The 19,185-nt window shown below is 35.9% G+C and overlaps 1 protein-coding gene across 2 annotated transcripts in view; it reads left to right on the forward strand.

The window, feature by feature from the left end:
• Nucleotides 1–19,185, forward strand: part of TMPRSS15 (transmembrane serine protease 15) — a 136,386-nt gene that overhangs the window by 92,476 nt on the left and 24,725 nt on the right. For both annotated transcript variants that reach the window (XM_073010272.1, XM_007966679.3), the window contains 4 exons: nucleotides 197–329; nucleotides 14,479–14,574; nucleotides 17,993–18,042; nucleotides 18,202–18,376. In XM_073010272.1, the coding sequence (XP_072866373.1) occupies nucleotides 197–329; nucleotides 14,479–14,574; nucleotides 17,993–18,042; nucleotides 18,202–18,376 (454 nt within the window). The remainder of the gene's footprint in view (nucleotides 1–196; nucleotides 330–14,478; nucleotides 14,575–17,992; nucleotides 18,043–18,201; nucleotides 18,377–19,185) is intronic.

The following is a 19,185-nucleotide window of genomic DNA, read 5'->3' on the forward strand; positions in this document are numbered from 1 at the left end:
AATTTGAAATTTTGCAATTTTGCAAAATTTTGAAATATACAGTACATTATTATTAACTATAGTCACAGTGCTGTGTAAGAGATCTCACAAACTTATTCCTCCTGTCTAACTGAAGCTCTGTACTCTGAGCAATGTCTTCCCATTCTCCTCACCCTTCAGTCTCTGGTAACCACCGTTATACTCTCTGTGTCTTTAGTGCGTCTTTTCAATGGCACAACGAACAACAATGGCTTAGTGCAGTTCAGAATCCAGAGCTTATGGCATACAGCTTGTGCTGAGAACTGGACCACCCAGATTTCAAATGATGTTTGTCAACTGCTGGGACTAGGGTAAGCAATTCTACTGAGTTCCCTTTTAAAAGATTCTCAAATGTTTTTATTATCAAATTAGATTTAGTAAGAGTTTTAAAATTCATAAAGTTATGAATTTAGAAAATACACATTAGCAAAAGGGATAAAATAAAAATCTTGATTAACCCTATTTTCAAATAATAACCACTGTTGGTAACCTTTGTGTAGTGTATAAATATGAGTAAATATTATATAAAATATAATATGCTCTGTTATACAAAATACTTATATCTGAGCATTTCTCATGATTTTATAATTTTTAGATGACTTTTTAAAAAATGAACTATTTCATTTTATGCTATATCATAATATACATAAATAATCACAAGGGTACTACAGAGAATATGATTTTGCTATATCTTTGCAACACATTTACATTAGGTTTTTTGGAAAATTTATAGAGGTACTATTGTAGTGGGAGAGGTTATGCAAAATTTGTAAAATATTTTAAAAATTAAAAATTTTGCGTAACCTTTTCCACTACAATAGTATTTCTATAAATTTTATATGATAGAAAGATAAAGAAGGATATTCTCAGGAAGGATGATGCAAGTAAAAATTCCAATTAATAACTCATCAAAAATGTATTATACCTCCCAGTCTAATGCCATAATAGCTTGCATCAAATATGTAATTTCGCCATATTTGTTTTTTACCTTCCCATCAAGTCTTAAAAGTAATTAGGTAGAAAATGAAAGTAATGAGTAGCAATAACATGCTTACTTTGCGTTTTACAACCTGTCAACTCTAACCCACCGTTCTGATCCTTAAACACATATGATTTTGAAGATTTAATGATTACTATGTTGGTTCACATGTGGTTATCTTTATAATTTATAACACTATATCATTTAAAGTTTGTTTGTCATATTAAACTGTAAGGTCTATAAAGGGAAGAACTGTGTCTATTTTATACATTATTGTAATGCTAAAACCTAGACTAATCCTTGTCTTTAAAACTCAGTGCCAAATACTTAAGCAATAAATTATATTATACACTTTATATACATGTAAATATAGATATACCTATCTATAAAAACATATGCCAAAAGTTTTCTAATTATAAAACATATGCTTTTCTCTTAGGTTGATTCCAAATGTTGGCTATTGTGAATAGTGCTGCAATAAACATGGGAGGACAGATATCCTCTTTGATATACTGATTTCTTTTCTTTTGAATATATGCCCAGCAGTGGAAATGCTGGATTATATGGTAGTTCTATTTTTAGTTTTTTAAGGAACCTCCATAATGTTCTGAATAGTGGCTGTACTAATTTATATTTTCCCCCAACAGTCTATGGGAGTTCTTCTTCCTCCACATCTTCACCAGCATCCCTTACTGCCTCTCTTTTGATAGAAGCTATTTTAACAGGGGTGAGAGGTATCTCACTGTGGTTTTGATTTGCATTTCTCTGGTAATTCGTGATGTTGAGCATTTTTTCATATTCTGTTGGCTATTTGTATGTCTTTTTTTGAGAAATGTCTATTCAGATAATTTGCCCATTTTTAAAGTCAGAATATATGTTTTTCTTTCTTGTCGATTTGTTTGAGCTCTTTATATATTCTGGTTATTAAGTGCTTGTCAAATGGATAGTTTGCTGATATTTTCTCCCATTCTGTGGATTGCCTCTTCACTTCGTTAGTTATTCCCTTTGCTGTGGAGAAGCTTTTTCGTGTGATGTGATCCCATTTGTCCATTTTGGCTTTGGTTGCCTGTGCTTGTATGGGCTTACTCAAGCACTCTTTGTCCAGACCGATGTCCTGGAGTATTTCCCCCACTGTCTTATTCTAGTGGTTTCAACATTTTAGGTCTTAGATTTAACTCTTTGATCCATTTTGATATGATTTTTCTATATGGTGAGAGATAAGGGTGTAGTTTCATACTTCATACTGTTCTCCGGTTTTCCCAGCATCACTTACTGAGGAGATTGTTCTTTCCCCCCAGTGAATGTTCCTGGTGCCTTTGTAAAAAAAAAAAAAAAAAAAAATTCAGTTGGCTGTAAATATAGATTTATTTCAGGGTTCTCTATCCTGTTCTCTATTCTGTTCCATTGGTCTGTTTTCCCTTTTTATGCCAGTTATCTTGGTTACGGTAATTTTGTAGAATATTTTGAAATCTGGTAGTGTGAAGCCTCCAGTTTTGTTCTTTTTGCTCAGGATTGCTTTGGCTATTTGGTGTGTTTTGTGGTTCCATATAAATTTTAGGATTTTTAAAATATTTCTATGAAGAATGTCTTTGGTGTTTTGATAGGGATTGCATTAAATCTGATAGAGATTGGGTAGTATTGTTATCTTAACAATATTAATTCTTCCAATCCATGAGTATAGGATGTTTTTTCATTTGTTTGTGTCATTTTCAATTTCTTTCATTAGTGTTTTACAGTCTTCCTTGAGGAGGTCTTTCACCTCCTTGGTTAGATTTATTCCTAGGTGTTTAATTTTTCTATGGTTGTTGTAAATGGGGTTACTTTCTTGATTTCTTTGTCAGCTAGTTGGTTGTTGATGTATAGAAACTGTGATGATTTTGTTTTGTTCATTTTATATCCTGAAACTTTACTAAATTCAATGATCAATTCCTTTTTTGGTGGAGTATTTAGGTTTTTCTATAGATAAGATTGTGTCATCTATAAACAGAGACAATTTGACTTCCTTCTTTCCAATTTGGATGCCCTTTATTTCTCTCTTTATTCTAATTGCTTTGTCTAGGACTTTCAGTGTTATGTTGAATAAGACTGGTGAGAGTAGGTATCCTTGTCTTGTTCCAGCTCTTAGAAGAAAAGATTTCAACTTTTTCCTGCTAAATATAATGATAACTATGGCTTTGTCATATATAATCTTTATTGTGTTGCGGTACATTCCTTCTATACTTAATTTAGCTTCTAACAATTGGACTGAGAGCTTCCAGTTCCTGTTATATTTCCAAATGCTTTGCATTTAAAATAGAAACTTCCCGGCTCCAGGCCTCATCCAGGTGATGTCAGCCTCATCAGGAATGCAATTCCTATCAAGAACAAAGAGAAGAAATGAATTTCATTATATAAATAATCAATTTATAAATTGATTATATAAATTGATCATTATATAATCAATTTAGTTGAACTAATTTACACTCCCACCAACAGTGTAAAAGCGTTCCTATTACTCCACATCCTCTCCAGCATCTGTAGTTTCCTGACCTTTTAATGATCACCATTCTAACTGGCGTGAGATGGTATCTCATTGTGGTTTTGATTTGTATTTCTCTAGTGACCAGTGAAGATGAGCTTTTTTTCATATATTTGTTGGCTGCATAAATGTCTTCTTCTGAAGAGTGTCTGTTTACATCCTTCATCCACTTTTTGATGGGGTTGTTTTCTTCTTGTAAATTTGTTTAAGTTCTTTGTAGATACTGGATATTAACCCTTTGTCAGATGGATAGATTACAAAAATTTTCTCCCATTCTGTAGGTTGCCTGTTCACTCTAATGATAGTTTCTTTCACTGTGCAGAAGATCTTTAGTTTAATTACATCCCATTTGTCAATTTTGGCTTTTGTTGCCATTGCTTTTGGTGTTTTAGTCATGAAGCCTTTACCCATGCCTGTGTCCTGAATGGTATTGCCTAGGTTTTCTCCTAGGGTTTTTATGGTTTTAGGTCTTATGTTTAACTCCTTAATCCATCTTGAGTTAATTTTTGTGTAAGATGTAAGGAAGGGGTCCGGTCTCAGTTTTCTGCATATGGCTAACCAGTTTTCCCAACATTGTGGAAGACAGTGTGGCGATTCCCCAAGGATCTAGACCAGAAATACCATTTGACCCAGCAATTCCATTACTGGGTATATGCCCAAAGGTTTATAAATCATTCTACTATAAAGACACATGCACACATATGTTTATTGCAGCACTGTTCACAATAGCAAAGACTTGGAACCGACCCAGACACTGATCAGTGATAGACTGGATAAAGAAAATGTAGCACATGTACACCATGGAATACTATGCAGCAATAAAAAAGGATAAGTTCATGTCCTTTACAGGCACATGGATGAAGCTGGAAACCATCATTCTCAGCAAACTAACACAGGAACAGAAAACCAAGCACTGCATATTCTCACTCATAAGTGAGAGTTGAACAATGAGAACACATGGACACAGGGAGGGGAACATCACACACCAGGGCCTGTCCGTGGGTGGGGAACTAGGGGAGGGATAGCGTTAGGAGAAATATCTAATGTAGATGATGTGTTGTTGGGTGTAGCAAACTACCATGGCACATGTATACCTGTGTAACAAATCTGTACCTTCTGCACATGTGTCCCAGAACTTTAAAAAAACAAAACAAAACAAAACAAAACTCAGTGTCTAGTTTTCTAGGTCTTTGTTCATATATGTACTTTTAAACTTTTTATAAAATGGGTCAAACCACATTCTTTTGTAATTTCTTTCTATTCCTACTTTTATTGAGCACATTTTCTATAAATAGCATATATTAAAAATCTATTTGGTTTATGCATATTAGTCTTCCTGTACTTTAAATGTGTGTGTGTGTGTGTGTGTGTGTGTGTGTAATTCTTTTTAGTCTACTTGTAAACTTTAACAAAAACTCTTTCAACGTGGGGAACTTTCAGAAATAAAGTCTTGGAAGAAGGCAAGTTGTAGGAGAAACAATGATTTTTGATAAAGAGTCAATAAAACCCAGAAACTGACAATCTTTTATTTTCATTTCAAGTAAAGAACTGGGTAAGTGGCATTCATTCCAAGTTCCTACTTTAAACACTAATTTTAGTTCAATAGTGAATTCAAAGAGGTGAGGTCCTAGGAAGCCGTTAGCTTCAATTGCTCGGGAGCTGCTATCTAGACTCAGGAATTTAGTTTCTAAAGATTAAGCTAAGGAGATTGGGTACTTGACCTCGCTTCCACATTTGATGCACCCGAGTGTCCTGGATAACTGAACTTTCCCTGCCCAGTAGATTTGTATCTCAATTCATCACCTTTCAAAGATCGCCGTGTGATAATAAAATTTTTTCCATTGTGGTTTGTGAATTTTAACTACATTGTTTCCTGGAGGATGTATTGGGTTCAGACAAGTTATTCGCAAAGGTCAAAATGATCAACCCTTTACTTTGCCAGAAGTTTTTTCAACGAATTTGAATGAAACATGTTAGTTGGGTGACAGCAAAATGTGGATTCCTATATTTACATTCCTTCCAATGCATTGGAAGGAAACATATATCTTTATTACATTTTAACAGTATATAGTATAAATATATTATTCTTATTCCTGGATCAGAAATCTAAGCACTGGTGTTGATATTGTGTCTGTTCCATGAACAAATAAGACATAGCTTTCTGTGCTTATGTGGTGATCATAGACACATAAACAGATAATTACAATATAATGTGATACACGCAATGTGCTGTAGCAGAACTTAAGTCATTAAAGGGATGTCAAGGAAGGTTTTCTAGAAAATGGCCTGAGCTGAGTGGATAACACACAGCTCTGTTCTATTTACTTACATGGTTTCCCCAGCCAGATTTTACTCTCTAGTTCACTGATCCCATTTCCCATGAATCATAGTCCTTCTAACCAGATACAGAGACAAATAACCAAATTTTTAGTGTATGTAACACAAGTAGTACATCCCATTGCCTTAGATACAATATTTTTGATGAAGGTCAGGTGCTTGCTTTCTTCAGAAATGAATCAAGTAATCTCTGCAAAGACTTTAATCTTTGAGCCTGTGCTTATTAAATAGTTTCCATAGTGCTCTAGTAATTGAAAGAAAGTTATATCCTTGATGAGAATTTGTCTAGACTGGTGCATGGTAACTGAAAGAAAACTTAGTGAGTTTAAAATGATGTGTGTTTGCTGCAGTAGAAAGTAATTTGGTAGTCAATTTATTAAAAAGCCATTGTAGTCTCTCAAGATTATTTATGCAGATAGGGTAAAAATGCAATTCCCCTCCAATTCTAGTAAATCATATGAGGCCTATTTCATTAGCCTTTCCTTTCTTTATATTAAACATTTTCATTTCCTACCATTTATTACATGCATAAGTAAAAAGTACCTTGAATAACATTTTCATGTCTTTGATCAAAGTATGAAAGAAAACATATTATACTGATGCAACAATAAAGGTTAAAAAAACTTAGGGTAGTGCTTTTTTTAATGATATAGCCTAGCAAATAGCATTTCCCTGTTACAACCCAATATATAAATGATATAGCTGATATACCCTGCTAAGTCATTAAAATCTGGAAGAAAATAATCATTTTTGTAAAACTTTACAGAATTTAGGAAATACTAATATCTCAAAAGTGGAGTTAGTTATTTGTGTTCTAATATGATGGCCTATAAGGAATTGGTGTTAATTTTTAAATCCCATATTAGTCCTGTCCAAGGTCCTTCTAAATATCAGGAACATCAAGTTGAGCCTTACATTCTCAAATGCTAATAAATGGAATTACCCCAAGGTCCTTCCTTTGCAGCTGTGTTTTGAAAATACTGGGGGGAGAGATTAAAATGTTTTCTGATAAGCCTTTCAAAAACATAGAGCATAATCATTTCGATTCTTATGTAACCACCACAATGAATTTGTTTATATAACTTAGCACTGAGTTCTGGAACACCGGAAATAGAACCTGTGTTCCATCCTAGTTTAAGAAGGCGGTAGACACGTAGCACTTCTGCCCTTGTTCATATTTTCTGCCAATGTCCCAAAATTTTTAAGTATGTGGGGAAAACCTCGACTTACTACAACTCAGGACGCAAAACAACAACACAGATATGGGAACAGTAAAAAAAAAAAAAAAAAAAAAAAAAAAAAAAAAAAAAAAAAGTAACCTTTGGCTTTAGATGATTTTTATTTAATTTGCTAGCTTTACACAGAAATAATTAAATAATATTTTACATTTTTAAAATTTTTTTATTTGTAACTTCAGCACAGAAGGTACTTTTATTCTTAGCTATGTTACTGTGGTAGGGTGAGTGAGAAAAGCTTTGGGCAAGATGGTGGAAAAAATCTTATTTTAATTTGGTTTAATTGACGTAACTACAAAGTCCATCATTTACTTAAAGTACAAATTATAACTCTGATGTTTTCTCCATTTTAAAATTAGAAATGCATTAATTAAAAATAATTAAAGAGCAAATCATTAATAGCAAACTACCGTAATTTGATACTTTTTAAACGTTAATACTTAATGGGTTTAATATCTGGCAGGGTGGGGGAAAGCACAGTGATAAGATAATTATGTCTGCTCTGGGCAAGGGAGTGACAGTAGGTGTACCACTGACTTGTAATACAACAGCTACATCAGTTCTTAAATGTACAGCCTGGTTATACATAAGGGTCACCTAGTCTCAGCCTCAGACCCTTAGATCCAGAATGGTCTAGGTCAGTGGATTTCAATGTGTGGTTTCAGGACCAAATTCCATCCCAGCATGGAACCACCTGGGATAAATTTATAGAAATTCAAATCCTGGAATCCTGCCTCGGGCCTACTGAACCCAAAAAGTCTAGAGTAAGGCCCAGCAATCTGTGATTTAATAAGCCCTACAGGTGATTCAGATGCATTCCAGAGTTGAGAACCACCACCTGGGGTATGTGCTCTGAACCTTTGTTTAGTGTCATAGGTACTTTTGTCAGTCTGGGGAAACTTAGTTTGGAGAATCTTCTTTGTCTGTTGCTCCTACTTCGGCTTATACTTTTTTTTTTTCTTTTTTTCTTTTTTTTTTTTTTTTGAGGCGGAGTCTCACTCTCCACTGCACTCCACTGCCCAGGCTGGAGTGCAGTGGTGCGAACTCGACTCACTGCAACCTCCGCCTCCCGGGCTCACGCCATTCTCCTGCCTCAGCCTCCCGAGCAACTGGGACTACAGGCTCCCGCCACCAGGCCCGGCTAATTTTTTTTGTATTTTTAGTAGAGACGGGGTTTCACTGTGTTAGCCAGGATGGTCTTGATCTCCTGACCTCGTGATCTGCCCGCCTTGGCCTCCCAAAGTGCGTATACTTTTTAATATGTATTTTGTCACCCACATGAGACTTTGTTGCCAGGAAATTAATAAGAATATAATAACACACTTAAAAGAGTATTCTTAAGTATGTAAAATAAAGCACACAGAACTACAAAGGAACTTTATTACATTAAAAATAATTATCGAAAATTTTTAAATCCATGGAAATATATATTTCTTTATTAACATATTTAATATGATATACTGGTGGCTCTAATGACTACTGTAATATCAAAGGTGAACATAAATGATATTTTATATATGTATCTAGCAACTGCAATATGATATGAATATATCTGTAGTTTGTTTTGGTGACCATATTTTAGATGTTGCTAATAATTTTGTGGTTACTCACCTACATTTGTATCAGAAGAAGAGATTAAAGGTAGGAAAAATAAAGATATAATTATTTATTTTCCAACTACAAACCTCCTACCTGTTATCATGAACTACCAGGGATTCCAAAGAGGTGAAGGACCCTGACTAAAGGGACACCCAGAGGTCTTAGTTCTTTAAAAGCCCGAGGTCATTCTGACAGAGTAGTCAAGACAACCATGATCCTTCATATACTCATTTCAGTAGAAAACAACATAGAAGTTATGCAAAGCATCCCCAAACTTTGACTGTTTGATTTCACCTGGTAATAAAAACAAAACAAAGATACACACACACACACACACACACACACACATATCAAACAACTTTTTTCTATGGTACCAGGTTTAAATACCCTATTGAGAATTATCTGACCTAATCCAGGACATTTCTTAGCTTGTCCTAGTGTACTTTGACTTTGTTAGAACCAGCCCGTAACCCCACGAACCCTGGCATAGATGAAATCACATCAGAAATATGAGAAGGATATCATCCACAGAGTGAAAAATATCCATAGCAAGGTTTTCACCACCCACAGACTGGTATTATTTCTTACTTGGAAAAACATTATTCCTCCTTTCTCCTACTAAGTATTTGAAAACATTTTATTGGGAAACAAGAGATTTTTATGTGATGTCTTTGCACTGCCACCATTCAGGGAGAATCTTCTTTGTCTTTCACTCCTATTTTGGCTTACACTTTTTAATATGTATTCTGTCACCAAAGAGAGATTTTGTTGTCAGGAAATGACTAAGAACATAATTACACACACAAAAGAGGGAGAACATCTCTTTTATGTTTTGGCACAATTACAAATCATCTGCCAAAAATTATCTGTAATGTGTAGGTATTTATTTTGTTATATAAAAACAAGAGAGTATGTTTTCCCCCAAGGCAATGTCCTTTATCATTTCCTTAGATCTTGTTATTTGGAAAAGAGGAGGTTTCTAAAACAGACATAGGTAAGGAGAGAAAACCTTAGCCCTAGGAAGTTTGTAACAAAACCTTCCTTATTCATTCTAGTTTTCTTCAAAAAAGTGCTTCCAACTGCTCAACTTGTAATTACCGCTGTATATTCTGTGAGATGAAGAACAGTTTTTGAACAAAATTGATAAAATCCAATGAAATAATATTCCCTTTTTCCTCCCTCCCTTTAATTTTTCCTTCCTCTTTCTCCTTTCTTCATTTTCTTTCTTCTTTCCTCATGTGCTTCTGTTCTTTCTTTTTTCCTCCATGATTTTCTTCCATTATCTCTTTTCCAAAAAGGAACTGAAGTCTATATAACAAAGTACATATGCAGTAAGGTTAATAGAATACTACAGGAAAATAAGATCCAGAGAAATAAAGAGGTAAATCTACAAAACATGGAAGGTCAGTGTAATTACTAACACTTATGTCTGAGATTCCTGGAGACCCATGCAAAAAGGAAAACATTAAAAACCATGCAATTTTCCTGATGAAATAATATAAATGCTAACAGTTCCACAGGGATGGCAAGTTTTGCCCAACACTAAACTCTAAAGGAAATTTCACTCATATGTCCTTAGAAAGTGATAATGCACTGAGAAAACTTAATAAGAAATGTAGATGTGTGTGTCACACGCCTTCTACTCCAAACAAACAAACAAACGAAGAAACTCCAACAGCAACAGCAGCTAAGGAAATAATGTTAAAGTGGTTGGCATTGCCCAAGGTTTCCAAGATGTTGCCCATGAAGAGAGCCTGCCTCTTTGACAATTTCCTACAAGTATCACTTCTCTCAGACGTATTTTTGGTAGGAAGCCGGTACCAGCAGTTTCCTTCCTTTGTAACACCGTTACATCTGCAAGACAACAGAGAGTAGCTACGACACTAACCTATCAATTTGCCTCTTGCTCTTAATACAGTAACTTACACAAAAGTAGAAATTGATTAGGTTAAGATAATTGTTTTTATTGACATTTCTTTACTTCTGAGTAAATGCCACCAACTCTGAAGGGTGGAAGTCAGAAAATCTAAAATCAATTAAACTTACCTGTTTGCTCTCACAGGGCTAGGTGTGTGCTAGGTGTATTGCTATAAATGCAGTACATGGTTAAATAATTACAGTTGAAATGTGTCCAGTTCAGAAATGGCATTTACCTACCTGCCCACATACCTTTACTCTCCTAGGGGGATGATTTGCCATCGAATCTCTTCTATCCACCAAGCTCCTGCCTATACAAATGTTCTCCCCTGCCTTCTGTCCTGCTCAATCAATCCCCTACTTTCCCTCCAATCTGAAAAGAAATGACCATCCTTCCCCAAAAGCCTTTTCAGGGTAATCCCACCTGGCTCTATTCATGACTTAAACCTTTTGGGGTGTGAAATGAGCTACAGTGCCTAGCTGCAGTATTTGCAGCAAGCCTTATTATTCTTTTTCGCTTTAGTGTGTCCAAAGGTCTTAAAACATCCCCGCCCAAGCTCCTGCTCCAGGGAAGAATTCTTATCACAGAAAATTCAGCCTGAGAAGTGAGACAAAAGAGAAGAAACCTAGGCAGGGCCTAAGAAGAGAGGCATGAGATTTAATACCCTGCAAGTATTCTTGAGATATCCTTTTTCCTCCCTAGAATTCATCTATGAGTCTATTTTTATACTTCATCTATGACCTCCAAAATAATAATGATTGCATCTATATGCTTCTTTTCTCCCATGGAATAAAGTTTTCCTAAAGTAAGGAGAGCTCTTTGAGGTGATATAACCCATAAAAATGGCAATAAAAGCTTACAAATAGGTTTCCAGGAGGCATTAGTGTGTCAACAAGGTAATGCTATATGGTGTTTCTATGTGATACTAAACTTCTGATTTCAAATAGCTATGTGACTGTGTAATGAAGCTATCTAAATCTGCAAATCTGGAACATTTTTAAGATTTAGAAAATGTACAGTCTCGTTTTAATCTTCACAGAGTGCCTCTCTAAAAGTCAACAACTAATTTCCTTGCAGGAAAAGAAAACTGAGGCAGTAAGAACATCAGGTGCATGCTTAAGTTACAGAACTTAATATAATGCATTCCCTCTGAATTCAATGTTTTAGTAGTTCTGAGAGTTTTGTCTTTCAAAAGTAAATGGTGACTTCACATAGGGTAATCTTTTATTCTGTCAAGATTTTTAATGTATATTTATTGCCTTGTGATTTCTTTTTTTTTTTTTTTTTTTTTTTTTTTTTTTTTTTTTTTTTTGAGACGGAGTCTCGCTCTGTGCCCCAGGCTGGAGTGCAGTGGCCGGATCTCAGCTCACTGCAAGCTCCGCCTCCCGAGTTCCCGCCATTCTCCTGCCTCAGCCTCCCGAGTAGCTGGGACTACAGGCATCACCACCACGCCCGGTTAATCTTTTTTTTAGTAGAGACGGGGTTTCACCGTGTTAGCCAGGATGGTCTCGATGTCCTGACCTCAATGATCCGCCCGTCTCGGCCTCCCAAAGTGCTGGGATTACAGGCTTGAGCCACCGCGCCCAGCCGTGATTTCTTAAAATAAGGAATAGTTTGTTGTAAACTTCTGCTGCTTTTTAATCTGTTTACTGTGCATACAAAGAAATAAATTGTGTTGAGTCAGAAAAAGAATGAATTTGACTTGGCAGCATTTGAAATGCAAGTAGTCCATCACAAATCCCAAATTTAACATGTGGAACTGACATCTGGAAAAGTATTTGTATGAACTGATGGCCCTATACCCTACTCCTATGTTACTGGTAACAATATTTAGTACAAAAATATAATTATGGGATAATTTTGTAACTATTTTTGAAGGAGTATTTTGTTCAGCTACTCTAAATAACCCAAGACGACACATTTATATTTGTTTTCTCATGTTAAATTTGAGACTAAAAATGTTGAAAAGATCATCTCAGAATATAAGGTTACACATCTTTGATCCATGTGTATATTTATCTCTAGTTTTATCTGCTGGATAGTGGAAGTGCCACCATGGAGCAGCATTTGAGAATCTCAGGGTGGAACAACTGGCATTTACCGAATACCCATTATTCTTAAAAGTTTGTTTGTAATCATCTTTTCTTCTAGAATAGGCATATGTTTAAAAAAAAAAAAATCACGTTAATCCTATCTGAGTGCATGCCAGAAGCAGATGTGTAATAGTCTTGCTTAAAAAATATTTACAAATATTTTTTAAATACTTGTTCAATTCAGTTTTTGTCCAGATTTTAGTGTGAATTTCCAGAGAAATTAATGTATCTGGCCAGATGCAGTCACTCACGCCTGTAATCCCAGCACTTTGGGAGGCCGAGGCAGGTGGATTACCTGAGGTCAGGAGTTCATGACTAGCCTGGTCAACATAGTGAAGTGCCCTCTCTACCAAAAATACAAAAAAAGTAGCCAGCTATGGTGGCACACACCTATAGTCCCAGCTACTCGGGAGGCTGAGTCAGGAGAATCACTTAAACCTGGGAGGCAGAGGTTGCAGTGAGCTGAGATCGCACCACTGCACTCCAGCCTGGGCGACAGAGTGAGACTCTGTCTCAAAAATAATAATAATAATAAAAATAAATAAAAAACAAAAGTGCAAGGTTTGAATTCTGGAACATTGAATAGACATCTATTGTCCCAGCTCTATGTTCCGTAGATGAAAATTACTAAACAAACACTCTTTCAGTTTGATAAAAACATTAAAAGAGAGAAGAACCACCTTCTAAATAGCTCTTATCTTCTAATTGATCAGAAAAGCTTTGACTGTTACTTGGAAGTTCCCTGGAAACAGACAGAAAAGGGTTAGTGTTGGCAATAGCTTGGGGAGTACATTGGGGCTTCTTTTAAAGAGGCAATGGGTAGGTCGGTCACAGTACTCCAAAAGGAAGAACCACACCATCTCCCTGCTCACCAGCAGAAGATGGCAGAAATTGGGATGTTTCCAGCCTAAAGGGATATTTTCATATGACAATCAAAATCTGAAATAAATAAAAGGCAAGAAATAAGATGAAGAATTAAAAGCTAAAAGTCTCCGGCTAAGGCTAAAACAGAGTGTCAGGATAATTAAGAGAAATCTTCAATTAGAACTCACATTTGAGAGCATGGGAATGATGGATTTTCAGGGAAAAGAAAGCCTAGGGGCTGCATGTCTTTGGTCACAGGGAGGTGTCTCTTTCTCCACCCTGTGGTGCCTCGCCCATTGACACTTGCAGGCCAAGGCTAGGTAGTCTCTCTGGCGCAATCACATGACTTCCTTTAAATTAGGGCTTGTTAGCCTTTGAATTGAATGAAATATGAAGAACAAAGCAACGTTTTGAGAGGTAAACACTGAAGACAGTCTTTGTCTATGTTGTTCTCTACATGCACTTTTAAAAAGATGAGCTAAAAAAAAAGGATGAGCTCTACAACAGGAGAAAAGCTTAATAAATTACAGTGCAGCAATGCTGTGAAGTTGTCATTCAAAGCGGTTTTTTATGGAAACTATTTGACAACATAGAAAAATCAAATTTCTAACACCAGATAACTAAGTGATATATGTAATGATTTTAATTTTGTAAGAAAATATCTAAGAATGCAAGCAAAGACTAAAGATATTACATTAAAGTTAAAATTACATTTCATGTGATTATGGGTAATTCTGCTGACTTGCTTTATCCTTTAGATAGGAAAACACTTGAAGTTTTATATTAAAACGTTAAATTTTTTGGCTGGAATCCCATAATTTGTTTTAATGTCCACAGCATTAAGAACTGCAAGTCTAGCTTATGGTCTTTTCTTTATGCTTTTGTTTTGTCTGTGTGCTTTTTCCTTTTTTCTCTAGGAGTGGAAACTCATCAATGCCAATCTTCTCTACCAATGGTGGACCATTTGTCAAATTAAACACAGCACCTGATGGCAGCTTAATACTAACACCCAGGTGGGTCCCTAAATCTGTTCTTAGACTAGTTGTACATAGACATGGAAGAAGATAGGTTGTTGAAGCCAGTCAGATTTGAATGCTATTACATACTGGCCATATAATCTTGAAAGTTATTTGACTTATTATTTAAGTAATCTCAAATAGTATTTAATATCTGATAGCATTTTCTAACCCTAATACATATAAGATGGTCAAAAGAAATATTCTATATGTAAATTTCTGGCACACTCGTAGGGATTTGACTTGTTTTAATTTTATACCCTTTTTTATCCTTAGCCTTGGATTAATACACAATTAAATCACATGGAAAGAAATTGTGAGAACTGGGATAAAACAGGTCCAGTGTTGATCAGACTAAAGAAGGCAGCACAAATTAGCTACCACTAAAAGAGAAGAAAGAGGGAAAATCATGACATTCTTTCCTTTCCTTGGCAAATAGATCACAAATATTAAATGAAGAAGTCTGGACTTTTCGTGGTGTCTACATATTCTCTTTTACTTTTTAATACTAGGTTTACTTTTATAGCCTTTACTAAGGTATTAAAAAGCAGCATCTTTCCTGTATTCAAAGATCTGTTTTAGCTTAGATTAAGTCATTTCTCCTATTTGGGTGTTAATAGTAATTTTTGTTGAAATTGGCTTCTGAATTTTACAGTTCCATTAAAGAACAGCTGTGGGTGGGGAGAACGTAACTGCAAGAAGCCATAACTGCAAACAAGGATTTAAGATGCTTTGCTGGTATTTTTTTTTAATGGTAAAAAATGAAATTAGATAATTATTCAGTTTTTCATGAAAAGTTACCATTTCTGTGAGCTTAACCAGTAAAAAAATAAAAATGGTAAAGGAGTATTTTGAGTACCAAAAAAAGAACTTTGCAATTGAATGTTTTATGTCAATGTTTGCTGGACCTTGACTGATATTATGAGTCTCATTGGATATGAAGCAAAGCATCTGCAAGTGAGAAAGCAGGCTTCTAGATTTCCTTTCCTATAAGGCATGTCTAAATTTATATTACCATATAGATCCTGAAGCAGTTTGTACGTTAAGAATTTCTTCTATTCATGTCTTAGGGGCATTTAACAATTTGTAAGAAAAAAACTATTTAAAATCATTTATGTTAATTATATGCATGTTTCAGATCAGGAGGAAAACTAGCTTATTCTATGCTTATCAATGAAATACCAGTATCATTTTCCATTGATGTCACTATTATAATGTATGTTTGTGCTATTTGAAAGAGACATCATTTATAGACATATTTTAACCTTTTATGACATCAACAAGCCAATTAATTAAATGTCCTTCATCCCTTCCTTCATTAGCCACATTATATTGAGTTGGCAGAAAATCAGATATATGTTCATTTATTTATTAATTTAGTTAATTTATTTATGCATTTATTATTTATTGCATAGATGATTATGCTTGTATCCATATGAAAACTGGTACTTTTGAAAATGCCCTTGCACTAGTGGTTGTAATAAAAAATAAGTAAAAGAAGAGGATGTCTGGGAAAATGATTCAGCCAACTATAAAAATCTACTGACCTAAATGACCTATATTCTGAATTTTTTTTTTTTTTTTTTTTTTTTTTTTTTTTTTGAGATGGAACCTTGCTCTGTTGCCCAGGCTGGAGTGCAGTGGTGCCATCTGGACTCACTGCAAGCTCCACCTCCCGGGTTCCCGCCATTCTCCTGCCTCAGCCTCCCGAGTAGCTGGGACTACGGGCGCCGCCACCACGCCTGGCTAATTTTTGTGTATTTTTAGTAGAGACTGGTTTTCACCATGTTAGCCAGGGTGGTCTCGATCTCCTGACCTCGTGATCCATCCCCCTCGGCCTCCCAAAGTGCTAGAATTACAGGCGTGAACCACCGCGCCCGGGCTGTTCTGATTGTTTAACCTGTTGTGAGATATATGCAAGACTCAGACCACCATCTCCCACCACAGGGTTAACAAAAGGGGAGTTAACTGAGACTTCCTTGGGGTGTTATAAATACATGTCAATATATCTAGATTGATATACATGCATGCACACTAGTTACTAAAAAGATAGACTTCCTTATATTTCAACTAAAATCATTCTGTATTATAAAGAATATGACAGTCATTCAATATGGATACATATGATTTCAAGTAAACTTTTTCATGTATTTTTCTGAAACACTGTATTGCTTTGTTTGGACATATGGATCTTAGGTCTTATTTACGTTGCATTTTTAAAGACCTAAACAGCATGCACAATTAGCTGTAGCTAAGTATATAAATGTAAGTCATTACGATTATATGTGTATCTGCACGTATAATGTGTGTGTTTTAATGTAGCCGATATCTGCAGTGGTTACGTTTGGAAATAGTGGGAGCAAGTACTTTAATTTCTTGTGTTATGCTGATCTCTAGTGGCTGATAAGTAGAATGCATTGTAAAACAAATTTGCTTAGTTTTTGTTTAAAATGGAATTCTTGATACTGAAAAAAGAGTTGGTATTTAAATTTCTAAGCCGGTGATGCGTTTTCAGTAATTTATGCCTATGCTTTCTTTTTTTTTTTTTTGAGGCGGAGTCTCTCTCTGTCGCCCAGGCTGGAGTGCAGTGGCGCGATCTCGGCTCCCTGTAAGCTCCGCCTCCCGGGTTCACGCCATTCTCCTGCCGCAGCCTCCCGAGTAGCTGGGACTACAGGTGCCGCCACCTCACCCGGCTAGTTTTTTGTATTTTTAGTAGAGACAGGGTTTCACCGTGTTAGCCAGGATGGTCTCGATCTCCTGACCTCGTGATCCTCCCGCCTCGGCCTCCCAAAGTGCTGGGATGACAGGCGTGAGCCACCGCGCCCGGCCTATGCTTTTTTTTATGCTTTCATTTATATGTGCTTGTTACATGTCTGCCTTCCTTGAAAGCAGCGCCTGTGACACATTCATCGTTCCATTCCCTGAATGAAGCCCACAGCCTCATACACAGTGTTGGGCACGGAATAGTTGCCGGATTGGCAATACTGAGGCATACTCTGGGTTATAGAATCATGAAAACCAATATTGGTTCAAGTAAAATAACAGTATCTATCATTTATAGAATTTCATTGTGTATAAGGCCCTATAATAGTTTTATTGCAAATATTGCTTTTTCTTCCCACAACACTCCAATAAAGTACTATCACCCCCATTTTATGGAAGAAGAAACTGGGTCTCAGGGATATTGAGCAACTTCCCTGAAGTCACATAGAAATGGTAGAATAAGGGTGTAAACTCACCTCTATTTGACATTAAACTAGGGCTTCTTCGGCTTACAATTCACTCTCCCTACATTTCATATATGAGACATTAAGATATCCATTTTACTAAAACAAAAGTAGGATAACCTACACGATGTTTGACTTTAAAATACTAAATGCATAATTGTAAAAATATGATTGTTCTTCTATTACAGTCAACAGTGTTTACAGGATTCCTTGATTCGGTTACGGTGTAACCATAAATGTAAGTAAATATGTTGTCATATCCCCCTTCCAGCATTCTGTTTAAAATTCTGAATAGAGTTTGTATGTCACCCGAAGTTATTTGGTTACCACTCAATTTTCACCATCAGAAGAAATGACAAAAATGAAATAGATGCTCTTTCTCCAATTGTTTTAATAGCTTGTGGAAAAAAACTGGTGGCTCAAGACATCACCCCAAAGATTGTGGGAGGAAGTAATGCCGAAGAGGGGTCCTGGCCCTGGGTTGTGGGTCTGTATTATGGCGGGCGACTGCTCTGTGGCGCATCTCTCGTCAGCAGTGACTGGCTGGTGTCCGCCGCACACTGCGTGTATGGGTGAGTGTCATGCCAAGTGTCCCTTCCCAAACTAGGTCACCATAGCAGACCCTGCCCAGTGTCCCGTAGCCTCACAAAACCACCCCAGCAGGAAAATCCTGCTGTTTATGACATTATAAACATTCCATTTATTTTCCCATTAATGTCATGTCTGAAAAGAGATAAATTCAAAAAAATTATTCTGCATTACATACGAATATTAATTATTCTACATTAGATATTATGTCATTAGACCCTTTTACATACATAAAAATGGAAACTTTTGCCAATTCACACGGTGAGCCTTTTTCAGAGTGTGAAATTAGTATTTATTGTAAAAATCATACCAGTTACCATTCAATTTGTCCAATATTTATTGCTAGCAAATTGTCAGTATTAGAAAGTATGCTTAGGTTGCACTCAAATTACAATTATACCGTGCTCTGGAAGTTCATGGATAAGCACTTTGTTGTGAATTAGGATGAAAGTACTTAGTTCTTAAGTCAGATCTATTCTGATTGCTACCTATTAACTGAAATTGAGAACTAATATCAACCGTATCTGACTCTGTTTTGTACTGTAATAGGACAAGGTACATGTTGAATTCTGGCATTTCTTTTACAGTCCTAGAGGAGAGAACAGAGTGGATGGAAGGGGTTGAGAGTAAAGGAGGAATGGAAGGGGGTGAGAGTAAAGGAGGAATGGAAGGGGGTGAGAGTAAAGGAGGAAAAACTAAATGATCCTGGGCCCAAGAACGTGTTCATTCTCCTCTTCCACGTGAAAGATGCCACTTCTCTAGGTCGTCACGTGGTTCTGAATTCGGTCAGGGA

Source organism: Chlorocebus sabaeus, chromosome 2 (assembly GCF_047675955.1).
Source record: "Chlorocebus sabaeus isolate Y175 chromosome 2, mChlSab1.0.hap1, whole genome shotgun sequence".
NCBI classification, from domain to species: domain Eukaryota; kingdom Metazoa; phylum Chordata; class Mammalia; order Primates; family Cercopithecidae; genus Chlorocebus; species Chlorocebus sabaeus.